Here is a 16,807-nt window from a genome sequence, read left to right as displayed (position 1 = left end):
TTGCTGGTGTGATGAGTAGTTATTGGTAAGTAAAAAAATAGTGTTAGTAGTAGGCTCAAATGCAAACCAATAAGAATTTGTTACCTTAACAGTTTGTAAAAAATTTTTAGAAAAATTTGTGACTACAGCAATACTCTTAAAATAATCAATGATATTGTTGAGGGTAAACGTGTACTTTTATTAATATCCATATATATAAATAATATATTTTAAATAAATATCCATATATATAAATAATATATTTTAAAAAAAATTTAGGAGGGCCATTGCCCCCCAAGTCCAACCATGGCTCCGTACATGGTGCAATAGGATATCCAAATTTTTTATTTGATAGACTTGCGATAGGATATTCAAATTTTTTATTTGCTAGACTTGTATCAAATTGGCTTTTTTGGGACAATGATTTGAGAATCTTTTATACAGTATTATAAAAGCTTGACTTTTTGATGAAGAAGTATAATGCTTTGGTTTGTGGTAAATGAGCTTCCATAGTTTAAAGGGCAGTTTTTGGTTTACTATTTTTCTTAGAATATGCTCATGAAAATTTAAGGATAACAAAACAAACATTCTTAGTACATAGGAACCAACTGAAAGTACAAAATATAAACAATAACTAAATTTCCAGAATATCAAATATCAATAACTATATCATCAATCGAATATTTAAATTAGTTTTTGTAGTTTAAAATTACACATAAAAAATAAGTTTATGAATTTAATAGTAAATAAAATTTGATTAGCATGAAATTTGACGTGAATTAAGAACTTGCAATTCAATAAGGTAACGATCGATTAGATTTTCAAAATATGTAGTCATGTTAAAATTTGTCCTATAATAAATTTTCAAACTATTACAATAGAAACAATTGTCAATAGCAAAAACAAATTCATAAAAATATTTTTTGAAACTCATATTTAATAGTTTTCCGTGCATTCAACAGGTTAGCGACTAGTTTTACAAATTTCACAATCCCAACTAGGTTATAGAAATCCATCCGGGCTACCTGGGTCATCACAAACCCGCCATGTTTGACAGGATTTGACTATGTCTTACACAGAAACAATCCATTAAAACACCTAGATTGGTTTGGGTACTAGGTTAGTCCAAATTTAATAACTACTAACAACTTAGCATCTATAATTTGTTATGAAGAATATTGTAGACATAACATTTCTTAATATTTAATGGTTTACAGTTTACACACATAAAACAGTACTAAAGGAGTCAAGTTTTATATTTTAAATTTTGAAATTTCATTCTAGTCATGTGTTACAGAGAAAGCATATAGGTTTGGTGTATTTTTATTTTTTCCTTTTCTTTTCATTTTTTATGTTTCACCAAAATGCTGAAAATACAGAGGGTATGCCTTGCTCCAAGGGCTTATAAGGCATGCGTGGGGCGCTTCTCTAACCGATGTGGGACTCCAAGGGTGCGGTGTAAAAGGCTACAAGGCAAGCCCTTGGCCCGAAGATCCGTCCACCCAAGGTTCCCACACTCGGGGATAAGGACAAATCCGTGCGGGCTTGACTCCTCAAAGCAGACAATGAGTTGAGTGTGTGCGGGAAAAAACCTCCCACAGAAATCATTTACCAAACGACCCAAAGTGTTAGCCAAATAAAACAAAACAAAAACTATGCAAAATAAAATCTGTGTTTCATCCAATGAAAAAAAAACCTTGTGTCTTATAAGAGACAAAAAGGGCATTTGGTCTAGTGGTATGATTCTCGCTTAGGGTGCGAGAGGTCCCGAGTTCAATTCTCGGAATGCCCCAATTTATTTTTCTTTTATGCTCTGTCTGTCTACACACTGTTACGACGCCAATCTTTAGTCAAAAGAATGAGTTATTACGACACTAATCCCAATGGTCCTCTCTCATTTCCAAGTTGGCCTGCCTCTATTGTGGTTTTTTTTTTTTTTTTTTTTTTTTTTTTTTTAAATATTTTTGGGTGGTCTTTAACTCCATCTCTTGACCACGGAAAATGAATATTTTTAAGACAATCAACTTGAGATAAACAATAAGGGTAGTATTTGAAATAATGATAAAAATCTTATTTCAATGGCAATTTTGTGGGCTTTAACTCCATTTCTTGACCACAGAAAGTGAGTATTTTAAAGATATCAACTTGAGATAAAACAATAAGGGTAGTATTTGAAATAATGATACAAATCTTATTTCGATGGCAATTTTCACTTAATAATGCTTTTTAAAAATATATTTTGTTAATTAAAAATGTTTTAAAAGTACTTGAGATATATATATTTTTTCTAAATGAAACTCAATCGATAAGATTCAAAAGATGTTATTTTCCAAAATAATTTTCTTTAAATAAACCAAAATAACTTTCAAATATTTATATGTTGTTAAATATATGTATTTTTTTTAATTATAAATATTAACAAAAATGGCCTTTTAAGTAATTGAACATATGAGAGTCCTATAAAAAAAACATATGAGAGTCCAAAATAAATTTTCTAAGTAAACTAATATAATTTTCAAAAATTACAACTATGTCAAATATTAAAAAAAAAAATTATGTAACAAAAATAAATGGTGTGCACAACATCAAGATATTAACTATTTATATACAATTATTATTGATATAAAATTATATATATATTATTAGATATGAATTTTGAAAATACAATCATTGGATTGTATGTTCTTTTATATACTTCATACTTGCAAAATTTCCATAAAATCAAAGATCAGTAATTATGTAATCAATCAAATATTTAAATTTTAAGTTTTTATGATCTAATATTATAAATAAAAAATAATTTTATTGATCTAATAATAAATAAAATTTGATTTGAACAAAATTTAATAAGCATATTAATAGATAAAAACAAACCATTAAATTCTCAAAATTCACATCCACTAAAATAAATTTTTTTTTTTTAGAGAGTTTTCTCTTATACAACCCTAAAAAATTTTACCAATTGAACCTACCACTAAAATAAGTTTGTATTTTTAAATGGTTTTACAGAAGCCTCGTGTATATTTAAAAGAAAAAAATACACGCGCGAGCGTGGTATAAAATTCACGTGACTCCCTATACGTGGCGCTAATTCATTGGCTACCACAACTTCTTAGAAAAAAGAAAAAAAGAAAAAGAAAAAGAAAATCAGCAGTCACCACCACCGCCTATAGTTCAACCACCGCAGCGAAACCCCCCATTCGCATTCCCAATTCTCCCAATCGCCGATTTACACAAAAACAAAAGAAAAACAAAACCACCAAAAAAAATGACAGAGGAGAGTGGCGCTAAGGTTTCTTCATCCGAGGATGTCTCACAAACAAGGCAAAGGTTTTGGTTTCTGTACTCTTGAATTCAATAATTTATTCTTTAAATTTTGTTCGCATATTATTTATTCTCGTACTCATTGTTTTATAGATTTGGGTTCTCTTTGTTTTGGAGGGAGATAGGTTTTTTTTTTTTTTTAGGGATTTGGGATCTTTACGTTTATGTATGAAATTTTTTTTTTTTTTTTTTTTTTTTTTTTTTTTTTTTTTTGAATGAGGGATTGAGGGATATCTGTGTTTTCGTTGGTTTTTGGGATTTACAATGGAATGTGATTATGAAATACTTAAGAAAATTACATTTTTTTATGGCATAATTTGAGGGCATATTATGATTTTCTTCCTTAAGAGACTATGGTTATTAGTTTGCAATTGAGGCAAATAATAGTTTTGTAATAAACTGTGTGTTTTTTTTTTTTTTTTTTTTTAATTCTGCTTAAGAGGAAAAGGAAGTTGTTGAATTGAATGTTTCAAATTCACATGATTATTGACAAATTGTTTTGGTTTGCTTCATACTTTTGAAATCAGTTTCGATGCTGGATTGAATCCTTAATGTGCTCGGAAACCGATTTTGGATGTAGGTTTTTTATTAAAGGAATTCAACACTAAATTGGTGTTTTTGATGAGACCTTGAAGGGTCCTTGAATAGGGTTTGATGTTTAAAGGTTTAGGTAGAGTAAGTAACAAGAAGATTGGATCTTGAATGAGTTTGGTGGTTGTTTTTTTGTTAAAACAATGAATAGAACAAGAAACAAAGAAGGATAAGCTCTAGGCAATCCCGCTGGGTTTCCCAAGCAATCACACTTTTTTTTTGATAGATAATAAGAGTTTTATTGATGAAAAGAACAATGTGTTTACGATTGTAAACTCACTGTCCTTGAAACAAATACAATCAAATCATAAGGAAAGTCTAATATAGATAAGGAAATTAGACAAGGAACTACAATGCGTAAGACCCCAAATACGAGACCACTCAAACAAAGTCCTAGCAAGCAAGTTCTTCAACAAATCTATAGGTCTCTCAACGTCCTCAAAAGTTCAGGCATTGAGTTCCTTCCATGCTAACCACATAAGGCATGTTGGTACCATATTCCAAACCTTTGAAGATTAAGTTCCCAACCAATTTCTCCAAGCAAAAAGAAGAGAAACAATAGTATCCGGCATCACCCACTGAACCCCAAACATAATAAGGACCTCACTCCACAAAGCAGATGCAAACTTACAATGAAGCAAAAGGTGATCCACAGTTTCCTCATCACACCTACATAGACAACACCAGTTAACAAGGGGCAAGTTCTTCTTAACAAGGTTATCTATTGTGAGAATCCCACCCCTAGCAGTAGTCTATAAAAAGAAAGATACCCTTTTAGGTACCTTTACACACCGAATGCTCTGCCAAGGGAATGAAACAGAAGGGGCTTTCAATAAAGCAATATAAAATGATCGCACATCAAAAACACCACTGCGATTCAACTGCCAAATCAAGATATCCTCACCCTCCCCACTAGGAATCCTGGCAGAGATATGCTCATAGAAAGAATAAAATCTCCTCAACTCCCATTCATTAAAATTGCGACGGAAAAGGAAGTTCCAACTCCTACTTGCCCCATCTGGTGCAAAAATAACCATGTTAGAAATCAGAGCTTCCTGAACCACAGCACAAGCAAACAATTCCGGGTATAATTCTTTCAAAGGATTAGGACCACTCCAAGGGTTATGCCAAAACCGAATACGATTGCCCTCTCCCACTGCATACACCACATGACCCAAAAAATTGTCTACACCTTTCCTAATATTCTTCCATAACCCACAACTATGAGTCCCTCTCACAACTCTAGTGCATCAACCTCCACTACCCTCTCCATATTTGGTGGCTATTACCTGACGCCATAAATGGGTAGCTTCCTTCCCAAACCGCCAAAGCCACTTCCCAAGTAGAGCTTGGTTAAAAAGCCCAATCTTTCGAATCCCTAAACCCCCTATCTCCACCGGCCAAACAACCTTATCCCAAGCAACAAACGGATATCTGAAAACTTCATTAGAACTCCTCCATAGGAAATTCCTCTGAATCCTCTCTTGTCTGCCTGCTATGTGTTGCGGAATTGTAAACAACGATAGATAATAAGTTGGGAGACTCGACAAAGTACTCTTCAATAAAGTAAGCCTACTTCCTTTTGACAAATACAACCGATTCCGACCAGCGAGCTTTTTCTCCACCCTTTCTAAAATAGGATTCCAAATCGAAGTGTCTTTTAAATGAGCCCCAAGAGGCATTCCCAAATAAGACATAGGCAAACGACCAACCTTACAACATAGAATACGAGCCAAAGCATCCAAATTCCCAACCTCACCAACTGGCACAATTTCTCTCTTGCCAAAATTTACTTTTATGCCTGTAATAGCTTCAAAAAAGATCAACACCATCCGTATATATAATAATCATTCCCTAGATGCATCACAGAAAAGAATAGTATCATCAGCAAATAGAAGATGAGAAATATGCAAATATCCTCGCACATTGGGGCTTGCCTAGAACCCCCTAAGAAAGTCACCCTCTTCTGTCCTCCTCAATAACCTACTCAGCACCTCCATCATCAACAAAAACAAAAGAGGAGATAAAGGATCTCCTTGATGAGGACCACGCGAGCTACCACAAAAGCCAGCCGAGGGCCCATTAATAAGCACTGAGAAATGAACTGTAGTGATACAGGCCTTCATCCACCTCCCCCACTTCTCCCCAAAACCCATCCTCTCCATAAGGTAAAACAAAGCATTCTAATTTACATGATCATAAGCCTTCTCTATATCCAACTTAATAATCACACCCAGAACACCACTCTTCAATCTACCATCCAAACATTCATTTGCTATAAGAACTGAGTCAAGAATCTGTCTTCCCCCTACAAAGGCATTTTGGGAGTTGGATATAAGTTTGTCCAATACACTTCGAAGCCTATAAGCCAACACTTTTGACAAAAGTTTGTATAAACTTCTTATAAGGCTAATGGGCTGAAAATCTTTAATATTGACAGCATTAATCTTCTTAGGTATCAAATACAAAAAAGTAGCATTCAGAGATTTCTCAAAGATGCTTTGGCTATGAAAGTCTGCAAAAAAAGCCATAACATCCTCATCAATCACACACCAACACTTTTGGAAAAAAGCTATGGTAAAGCCATTAGGACCAAGAGCCTTATCGCCCTTGGCCTCCCAAAGAGCCGCAATGATCTCCTCTCTATCAAACTCCCTTTCAAGAGAAAGCCTATCAGACTCATCCAAACTAGCAAAATCTAACCCATCAACAGTGGGCCTCCAATCCTTAGGTTCCTGATAAAGACTCTTATAAAACCCCACCAAGCAATCACACTTAGGAAGGAGAAGGCAATCACACCCACTAGAATTTTATTAAATTCAATTTTTTCTATCTCTTTTAATGAACGCATAAAAGACTTCTGTATACACTAATTGCCACTACTACTCCTAGAAGGATTAGGACTCCTAATTAACCTTTTCCTTAGAAAGACAGCCCTAATAATAAAGAAAAGTAATTGAGAACTGTTAGAATATTGGTTAAATTCATAATTTCTTAACAACTTGAGCTTTTGGGACAAGTGGTAATTTATCATGGCATCAAAACATGTGGCCTTGAGTTTGAACCCTTTCTCCGCTCTACCTCCCATTTAAAAAGTGAAAAATCTCATGTGTTGAGCACTATCTATTAGGGTGGAGTTTGGACCCACACATGAGGGAGAATCTTAGAATAATGGTTAAATGATTAAATTCATAATTTTCAAATATGAGCTATAGCTCAATTGGTACTTCCTCCTCCCATAATAATGGGATAGAGGGTGAGGGCGTTGGTTCAAGACCCATTGGTTGCGTGTAGAACTTATTTTTTGAAAAAAAAAAAAAAAAAAAAGCCTTTCCTAATAACTTAAGTTTTTGAAACAAGTGGTATTTTATCAAGAACTTTTATACCAAATACCAAATGGACCTAAAACATAAAATGAGACTCATGGGCCTAGTAAAACCTGTCACAGCCCATTTTTAGAAAATCTAGAAATTAACAAACTACTTTTATTTTGGTAAAACTTTATTAAAACAACAAATTTCTAAGCTAAAGAAACATAATACTAATACTCAATAATAAAATAGCCCATGACGACTGCCAAGAAGGCCCCACAATCGAAGCTAGACCAAAATTCTTGAATTTTTTGGTATTTAATCCTGATTTTCCTCGAGGTCCTTACCATCTGCATAAGCTTTGAGATTGAAAATTCAGATATGGAAAGATGTACATAAATTCTATTGTTTTAAAGCGTATTAATCATGAAAGTCTAGATATGATTCACGTTTTTTTACCATACAGATGCTACTGTTATTACCTTATGGCTTTGTCTCAAATCAATTTAAATGTATATTTGATTTTGGCTAGATTCCTATTCCGTTTAGTGGAATCGATATTTGTACTTTGCCAGTTCCTAGTTATGATAAGCACTGCAATATTTTGCAATATTTAACTTTTAGTGAGTGTTGCAGGAAGAAGAGAAAATGGGATCAACCTGCAGAGTCCTTTGTTTCAGCTGGTGTAGCGTTATCTGGGGTCCTACCACTTGGCAACATAGCCCTTGGTGGGATTGCACTTCCTGGTGCAACTCCAGTATCCAGTGCCCTTTTAATGAATCCACTTGTGGCTAGCTGTGCAACCATACCCCAGGTGTTTCAGACATCATCTATACAGCAACACACTGCCACCATTGTCCCTAAAGTAAGTCAACTGAGATACCTTATCTGGGTTTGTATTGATTTCTGATGGCTTCGGCAGGTTTATGTTGGTTGAACTTTGCTGCAGTATTTGTCATTGTGGTATACTTTACAATTGGAGTCATATTCTAGCTTCAACCAAACTGTATTTGGGGAACAATTTTGTTTTCTCTTCTGGAGACAAACTCAAATTACACACACCCACATATATTTTATATATACTATTTTTTAATATCAAATATGTGGGGTGCAGCTGTGGATGTATGCATTCTCGTTGAAAGTCTATGTATGTATATATATGCTTTAATAACAGGAAGTGATTTGCCATGCCAAATGCATGCTGACGTTATTTTGGTTTGGTAATAAATAAAAGTGATTATTTATATAAGAACATTTTGAAATCATCACTTTTGGTAATATTAGGATATTATTTTTATTTTTTAAATTCAAGTTGCTCTGATTTCCCATAAAATATAACTGAAGGGTTATGCACAATATTGTGTAAGACAGAATGATGTGTTGGTGCCTTTTGTCAAACTTAGAGACCATTTATTCATGTTCTCTACATCTATTTCAATTTTCCTTTTGTTTGTACGATGTTTAATATGATTTGTCACTTGGGATTTTTCTCTGTGTTAGTTTGAATATATTTTATTTTCTGTTTTCTATCACAACTTACTGCCCAACTTTCAGATGTATTCAAGTCCTTCAATAAAAATGTTGTCTTTTGTTGCATAATATGTTGTTTGACAGTTAGTTGTTTGGATTTTGTAATTGCAGGTCTTAATTTGTTGCACTGCCTTGTACCTGGGCTTTGTCCTCTTTATTTTTAATAAAATATTATATATAAAAAAATTAGTTTCATATCAGCAAGGATAAATATAGTGTTGGATCTGTTAGAAGAATGCTATGCATGCACTGTGCACATAAAAGAATGGAATATTATGGTGTAGCTGGTTGAAAACGATGATTCCATGTAAGGGACATACAAATAATATATTTGCCACGTTAAATATTAATTCCTGTTACATATACTGCCACTTGCCTGTAATTATGATTGTAAATGTTGAACTATAGTTTACTGAAGATTTCTATTCATTATTGTTTCTTTTATTTTTCTTCCTTAGTCATCTGTTGTTTATTTTGAATGTTCATCTGTTACTCATTTCTCCTTTGGTCTGTACGAATGAAAATAGCTAAAGATTCAAGATGAGTTAATAGCCCGAGAAATTGTAATAAATGATGCTGAGTCTTCTGTTCGTTACAAGCTCACAAAACGGCAGACGCAGGAGGAGGTGAATTTTCAAGTTTGCATGACTGGATGATTTGTTTATTATTATTTTTAATTTAGTTGAACACTTTTTTTAAAATTTTTTTATTTTTCTATGGTGTTGACCAACTTAGCTTACTTGCAGATTCAAAAGTTCACAGGTGCTGTGGTTATAACTAGGTTTGTAGTTCTTCAAAGGCATTTCTGTGGGAGCCTCTTCAATGGGGTATTTTGGCTGTCATGAATGTAATGCATAATCTGATTTCCTGTTTCAGGGGTAAGTACCGTCCACCAAATGCACTGCCTGATGGGGAAAAGCCATTATATCTTCATATCTCTGCGGGAGCTCATGTAAGTGTGATTTATGCTGTGCACAATTATGTAAGAATAGTTGGTTTGTTTTGATGTATGTATCTGTTTGAATACTTATAACATGCACAGATGGTTGAATGAACTGTTGATGGTTTACAGAAAAACATGGCTAGTGTAGATTTCAAAAGAAGAAATTTGATCTACAATAAATGTTTTACATAATACAGGAACCATATAACTTAATAAATTGAAACTGAAATAAACCAGAATATTTTTCCCATTGGTTATATTCTCACGAGCCAGTTGGAAATATGTTCGTTTTGATGTATGCATCTGTTTATATACTCAGATAGTTATAACATGCACAGATGGTTAAATGAACTGTTGATGGTTCTACAGAAAAACATGGCTAGTGTAGATTTCAAAAGAAGAAATTTGATTTACAATAAATGTTTTACATAATACAGGAACCATATAACTTAAATACTTAATAAATTGAAACTGAAATAAACCAGAATATTTGTCCCATTGGTTATATTCTCATGAGCCAGTTTAACTTACTGCTCCTTTGTATAAACCTTGGTATATGAGTCATATGGATAAAGATAAATGCCTTTGGTTTCCTTGTATTACCTGATTGCCTCTGCAGTTAAAAGATACAGCTGAACGGATACTAGCAGTTGATCGTGCTGCTGCCATGGTTGAAGAAATGCTGAAGCAAGGTCAGAGTTTGCAGCCAGCTTCTTCCACTTTTCATCTGGCTATAAGCAATGGAGTGAAGGTAGGGATGTGCTGCATTGCAAGCATTTTTGTGTTAAGGTTTAATGAGGATTACAACACATGAATTTTCTAATTGATTATGGTTACTCAGGCACTGAGCACAAGTGTGTTTTTGGGCTTTGAACCAGACCCATCATTGAACATTGCTGCTCGTATATGTGGACCAAATGTAAGATATTGTTTTCCTTCCCATCTCCCCTCCCTTTTGCTTTGTTTTCTTTTGTTTTTTCCTCTGATAACTTAACCATGGCAATGTAGTTCTCTATGGTTAGTTTGTGTGTGTGTCTGTGTGCGCCTGAGTGCCTCTCTTTGTGCATAGAGCAAGCCAGTTCTATCTCTCCTAAAATTTTTATAGAGAACTGGTTTTGAGGTTTAATTTAAACTTAGCACATTGCTTTTGTGTAATATTATGTTCTGATCCAATTTATTCTTTCCTGATTAATTTTCCTAATTTTTTATTTTATTTTTACATTTCTGGTAAATGTTGTTTTCTTTTGTTTTGTTATTTTGAACTTTGTTTTACACATTGATGAGGATGAGGGATTCTAATGTTTTAGCTTTCTCTGACATCTCCATACAATTGGGAGAGATTGTTTTTTGTGCTGGTGGCTGTTCGGTTTTGTACATGCAGGACCAGTATATAAATCACATTATGAATGAAACAGGAGCAACTGTCTTACTAAGAGGACGTGGTTCGGGAAACATTGAAAGCTCACATGGAGAAGGTACAATCTTGTTGTATGAAATATGATCTTTCTACAGGCCTTTTGATTTTCTAACTCTTATAATGCTTGCAGAAGGACAGCAACCACTGCATTTAGTTTTGTCAAGCAATAATCCAAAAAGTCTTGAAGATGCTAAGCGTTTGGCTGAAAATTTGTTAGATACAATCAGTGTAGAGTGTGGTGCTTCCAGGTAATTGAATTAAGCTAGATGTAAATTATTCTATGCATTGTATGGGTTTAGTAGGTATGGGGTTATACAGTTCCTTCTTTTTTCTTTATCACCATCTTCTATGCTGTTGTATTTTATTTTGTTGTGTAGAACTTCTATGTTAAATATGTTACTAATACAAACCATTTGTTTCACCTGCTCTTTAAGTTTTTAACTTTAGTTTTTGTGTGGTAATCTAAAGAGTTCAGCATTGCATCAGTTGTGCTCTTTGCATGAATATCTAATTCTATCAAACAGTTCTTGATAACACCATTTGTTTGCACTGTAGTTTGTTATTTCTATTGGAAAATAACCTGTGGTTCCAACTCTTTAGGGTTTCATCATGTAAGGTTTATAGTGCTGTTCCACCCCCACAGCAGGTTTATAGTGCCGTTCCTCCTCCACAGCAGTTATTGGCTGGAGTTCAGAGTTCCGGGAATGAACTAAAAGTAAATACAAGTTCTGCTCCTGGTTTGACATCTGCAACTATGGGCTCTACACCATCACCCCTGGTTTCCTCAGTTGGAGTCCCTGGGATCCCTCCTGGTTTTCCTCAAGGACTAGTATCGCAATCTGGAGGATATTTGAACAATGTGCAGTCTCAAGGAAATGTAATTGGCTATCCCCAGCCTTTAGTATCTAGTGGAACAAGCTACAATGGATATGGTGGGATATATCCTCAAGCCACACCGTTACAACAAGTAGCCTTGGCCCTTAGGCAGTTGCCTTCTCCTGTCACCTCTACAATTGCTCCTACAACTTCAGTACCAAGCAAAGAACCAAAGTTGAGTGGTATCTCAGATCCTGAGACAGAGAAACGGCCTCCACAGAAGCGGAAGTTTCAGGAATTACCAACTGGCTCAAAGTTCCCAGCAAAAACCTATCAGGTATTGGTGCAGAATCCCAGCTAGATTTTTCCAAATATGGCTGAGGAATAATCTTACAAATCTTATTTGGATTTTGATCACCTTAAATGGGAAAGTAAAAGAAGCTAAAATAAAGGACATTCCTTGGGTGAATCTAAGTTTATAGATTTCTTTGTTAATAAACTTTGGCTGTGAATTTAGTGAGTGTAACAAAATGAGCAAATAAGGTTATAAAATATATTGCGAAGTCCACAATCTTGGCTTTCCAGATTTTGGGAAGAAATCATTTTATGAAAGCTTTTGCAGCTTTCTTAAGGTAATAACGGGAGGTTTGCAATTGGTTGCCTGAAATACTGTCTGTTAAATTTTAAGATTGTTTTGTTTCTTGCTTTAAAGTGTAGTACCAGAATAGTGTAGACAGGTAAGTTAGATTTCTATTGTTTAGATTTGATAAATGACATTGGGAGGACATGTTGAGAGGTAATAAGCCCAGGATAAGATTTGGGAACATTATGCTTGGTTCAGAGTTTCTTTCTCATCATTTTAGCCCTTTGCTTGAATGGAATACCACACTATTGTACAATAGTGTGGTATTGTGCAACAGTCTACCTATAAAAAAAAAAACTATTGTACAAACAGTGTGCTGGACAAATTCATCTTCCTGCCCCATTTTGGGATGGTGTTGCTTGCAGGCATACACTATCTCTGGGCACATGATGGCTGAACTACCTGGCCTTTACATCAGCTGCTTGTATGCCAAGGATTGAAATGAAATGAAATGAATATTGGCTCTTTTTTGTTTTGTTTTTTGCTTGGTTGAGCTATGGTGAGTTTCATGCCTATTCTAGCTTCCCTAACCCTGAGCAAGTTAGGCTTGGTTGTATTGCGAGTAGCTCTGGGTGGGCTCAAATGGGTGACACTATCATTAACCATGAATCTATACATTAAAGTTGTGTTGTGTATGCATATTTTATTTTACTTTGTGTGTGTGTTGTTTTTTTTCTTTTGGGGGGGGGGGGGGTTGTGTGCACGTGCATGCACCTATTCCTTTTGTCCTGCATCACTTCTGTACAATATATAATTCTAACTGGGCTTCAAACAACAAACATCAGGTTGAGTGTTATTTGGACTTGTCAGCTTGCTTATTGTATGTGATTGATTTCAAAAGAGCCGAGGGTGATGAGTTTATCAGTAGCTTGGTTCTTGCTACCTCTATTAGAGCTGAGGGTGTGCATTGTAAGCTTCCTATAGTCTTGCTAGGGATGTTGGAGCAAGTCTAATTTTTACTTTTGTGTGAATTGAATGCACCCTTCCTGAGTTGTCTTTCCACTCATTTATGAAGTCTTCCCCTTGTAGCTTGATGTTCAAGAGGGAAAAGGTTTGGCTCCAACCGGCAATAGAAAGATGACTTGTGTCACTTGGTTGGGTTAAGTGAGTCATGTATTGCATATGACAAGGAAAAATGCCATCCTCCTATTGGTGGTTGGAGCCCAAGGCTCCAAACATGTGTGGAGCCAAACTTTATCCGTTCTGGAGTTTTTTTACAAAAGGTTTCATTGATGCATTTGTTTATTAGAATGTGGTTGTGTTTTCTTTGGTATCAACGTGATTGTTTACTTCAATAAATCCTCCTGCTACAGTGTTCTTGTGTGTGATAATTTTTCATTCTCATTGCTATAAAGGCTGTCTGCTGTCTTTTGCTGACTTCAGTGCTTAATATTTCAGGTATTTTCTCTGACCTTCTATGAAGCTAACAGGCAGATTCTGGACCTCTCTATTGGGTCGTTGGTTTGTATGTTCACAGGGTTTTCAATTGTGGAGGTGCCATGGCTAGGGTGCTTATGGCTTCATAGCTTTTGATCAGGCGCCAATTCTAGATTTATGCTGATTGGTTTTATGTGTCTTTTCGCTGAACTGTGTTAAAACACAAGTCACTCTTGTTGTGTGTGTGTGTGCATGTGTGCTTGCCATTGGGCCAATGTTGGCTTCTTTAATGGGCGCCATCATCAATACTATGGACTGCCAAACTACTTCTTGAGAAGAAGTTCAGCAACCACCAAAGCTAGCTTTGATTTTGACCTCATTAACATTTAGTGGTTGCAGCACAGAATTTTTTATCCAAAATATTTTGTGTTGCAGTTCTGAAAATTTCTGTGATTTATTTGAGATTGTTGTATATAACCATTATTTTGTTATTGAGGAATTAGGTTTGGATTGTCTTTTCTAACTTACTGCAGGATTTGGAATTTTTAAAGCCAGCTGAACCATCTGCAGATTCAAGTGTGAGAAATGTTTCAACTATGCCGGCTCCAAAGAAGTTGGTCCAGTCAGCATCCAATGGAATGCCAATACCCCAACCGAGAACCATGCCCCCACCACCTCCTCCACCAAAATTTACTTCATCGACACCTTCTGTTAAACGGCATGACAAGAACAATATTCTGAACAAAACAAAGCCCGATTCTGTTCCTGGTAGGAATAAAACTTAATCTGCTTTGTTTTTAGTTTCGCATTGAATAATGATATAATGTTGATGGGATTATTGTTTCTTGTACTAGAGGCAGGGACATTCCTTGTTTTCTTCTGTTTGCAAACCCTGCTTATTGATTTTATTTTACAATGTATCTAACTGTGTCATTTCAGATACTTTGGTCGGGTTGATGGAATATGGGGAGGAGGATGACGACCCTGAGGAAAATTATGAAGAACCACTTAGTGGCAACTCCAGTGCAGTAGCAGCTCGAAAGCCCTTCTGGGCCTTATAGGTTATAGGTCATGTAAATTGGTTGATTGTTGGCAATGAGAAGGAATGATATGCTAGGCTGGTATACCAGTCACCTGCCGTTTTGAATTTACATGCAGAGCATGGTTTAGATTTTCCGGAGTGGCCTGGTCTGAGGTGCAAGGACGTTCAGATGCAGTGCTGCTTGTTGAGTAGCAATTTGGATCTGTAGATATGCTGCTCATGCGTTTCATTGGCGGCTGGGCAGGCAATGGGAAGACCTATGGTATATTATTCACAAATTGAGTATAGGTGTACATTAATAGTATTCCTTTGTTGATAGGAATAGTTTTTAATTAATTGGTCATCTCACATGAATGATAAATTCCCCCTCCTCCCCCTCCATATTCCTCTCTGACTCTTTGAAGCAGATATTTGAGTAGCAACTGATATTGATGAATCATGAAGTAATCTGCTCCTTTGTATTTGCAAAATGAGTGGTGAAAAATTAGAGAGGGCTCTAGGTTGAGTTCTTGGGCTTGGCATAATTTGCAAAATATTCGATCTGTATTGAACGCAAATTCTTTTCCTTAAGGTTAATCCTTACAGGCCCAAAAAAAGAAGAAAAAGACTCCCACATTTGTTTTGTACCTTGGTGGAAAACATTTATTGGAAAATGTTTGTTTTGCATTTTGGTGGAAAAAAAATGAATTTTCCTGGTCAAATAAGGGGTACACTGCACATGAACATGACGACAGAAAGAATTCTCTTATTTCTAACAACAATGGACCATATAGTCCACGTTGCAAGTTGTAGCTCCAAATGCAATGAATCTATAATAAAATATATGATGATGACATTTGCACCAAAAGCATCCTTTTACTAGGACCTGAATAAAATTCAAGTTGCACATGGTCAAGTCTCTTTCAGACTAGACTAGCCAAGTTCGTTCAGTCTTGAGAGTGATGGCCCAACAAACTCTGCTTGACCATGCCTTCAGAGAGTCTTTTTTTTTTTTAATAAGATATGTTGTATTCAATATCCTTTTTCCAATTCCATAGTTCACATTAATTTCTAACTGCATTTTTCATCTATCTACCGCACTATATCTGCCATGAATCACACTCACCTTTTTGGCATGTATTTAATGGATTTAATTTAATAAAAAAAATTCAGAAAAAAAAGTACAGATTTAAATCCTATTGGACTTCTACCAAAAGTAATTGAAAATAAAATTCATAGGGGCGAACCCTAAGACAAAAAGGGTCTTGTTCTTCTCCAAAGACCATCAACCTGAGGCAAGGGTCATGCTTATTGCTCTATGAGATCATCATTTGTACTTTTTTTTTAATTCTTTTTTTAGAGATTGTAATTTGCTGCTAATCCCACAGCTCGAATTCTTCCTCCCTAAACCCTTAATCATTTTGTGCACGAAGAAGTGCAAATTCAGCTATAAGGCCCTTGACTCATCATTTGTACGTTGACACATTGGATGTAAATTTCATAACATTTTATTCGTAAAATTTTAAAAAAAAAAAATCATAAAACACTTCAAATAGAATATGGAGTGGCAAATTATGATTAGTACAACATTACTTTCATTAGAATCACCATTTATATTATTTTATTGTATACCAATTATAAGAGCGAATTATTTTCTACCAGAAGATCATAAGGATAGTTCTAATAAAGACGTGCATCCTTCTAGGGATTTTTTTTTCTAGGAAAGTCAAGCTCATCCCATAGGGGAACTGGTGGGTCGAATCTGAGCTGATTTCTTTAAGTTAGAGATGAAGGTGCCACTAGACCAAGAGGTCTTTGGTGCGTCTTCAAGGATTTTTTTATTATTATTATTTTT

The 16,807-nt window shown here is 35.0% G+C and overlaps 1 protein-coding gene and 1 non-coding gene across 4 annotated transcripts; both read left to right on the top strand.

Annotated features, from left to right (window-relative positions):
• The first annotated feature begins 1,699 nt into the window (after window positions 1–1,699).
• TRNAP-AGG lies at window positions 1,700–1,771 on the top strand. Its single transcript has one exon. It is a non-coding gene; the product is annotated as a tRNA-Pro (tRNA).
• Window positions 1,772–3,113: 1,342 nt separating this feature from the next.
• LOC115976292 (protein RIK) lies at window positions 3,114–15,599 on the top strand. 3 transcript variants are annotated; one of them, XM_031097491.1, is made up of 12 exons: window positions 3,115–3,309; window positions 7,842–8,070; window positions 9,263–9,361; window positions 9,482–9,516; window positions 9,612–9,687; window positions 10,298–10,429; window positions 10,520–10,597; window positions 11,060–11,153; window positions 11,226–11,343; window positions 11,696–12,248; window positions 14,483–14,699; window positions 14,871–15,599. In XM_031097491.1, exons 1-12 carry the CDS (start codon window positions 3,248–3,250, stop codon window positions 14,990–14,992), a joined length of 1,815 nt encoding a protein of 604 aa, XP_030953351.1. In that variant the 5' UTR covers window positions 3,115–3,247; the 3' UTR covers window positions 14,993–15,599. The 3 variants fall into 3 exon arrangements, with proteins under 3 accessions (XP_030953352.1, XP_030953351.1, XP_030953350.1); XM_031097490.1 differs by having other exon boundaries at window positions 14,465–14,699; XM_031097492.1 differs by lacking the exon at window positions 14,871–15,599 and having other exon boundaries at window positions 3,114–3,309; window positions 13,953–14,699.
• The last annotated feature ends 1,208 nt before the right edge of the window (window positions 15,600–16,807 follow it).

The sequence above is a fragment of the Quercus lobata genome, chromosome 2 (genome assembly GCF_001633185.2).
Source record: "Quercus lobata isolate SW786 chromosome 2, ValleyOak3.0 Primary Assembly, whole genome shotgun sequence".
Taxonomy (NCBI): domain Eukaryota; kingdom Viridiplantae; phylum Streptophyta; class Magnoliopsida; order Fagales; family Fagaceae; genus Quercus; species Quercus lobata.
This window is presented reverse-complemented; position numbering and strand designations above follow the sequence as displayed.

Excerpts from the sequence above, each read along its gene's own strand:
- LOC115976292 (XM_031097490.1), top strand. The coding sequence starts at position 3,248 with ATGACAGAGGAGAGTGGCGCTAAGGTTTCTTCATCCGAGGATGTCTCA. Across the intron at positions 8,071-9,262 it reads CTGCCACCATTGTCCCTAAA|CTAAAGATTCAAGATGAGTT; the intron begins GTAAGTCAACTG and ends GAATGAAAATAG. Across the intron at positions 10,430-10,519 it reads CTATAAGCAATGGAGTGAAG|GCACTGAGCACAAGTGTGTT; the intron begins GTAGGGATGTGC and ends ATGGTTACTCAG.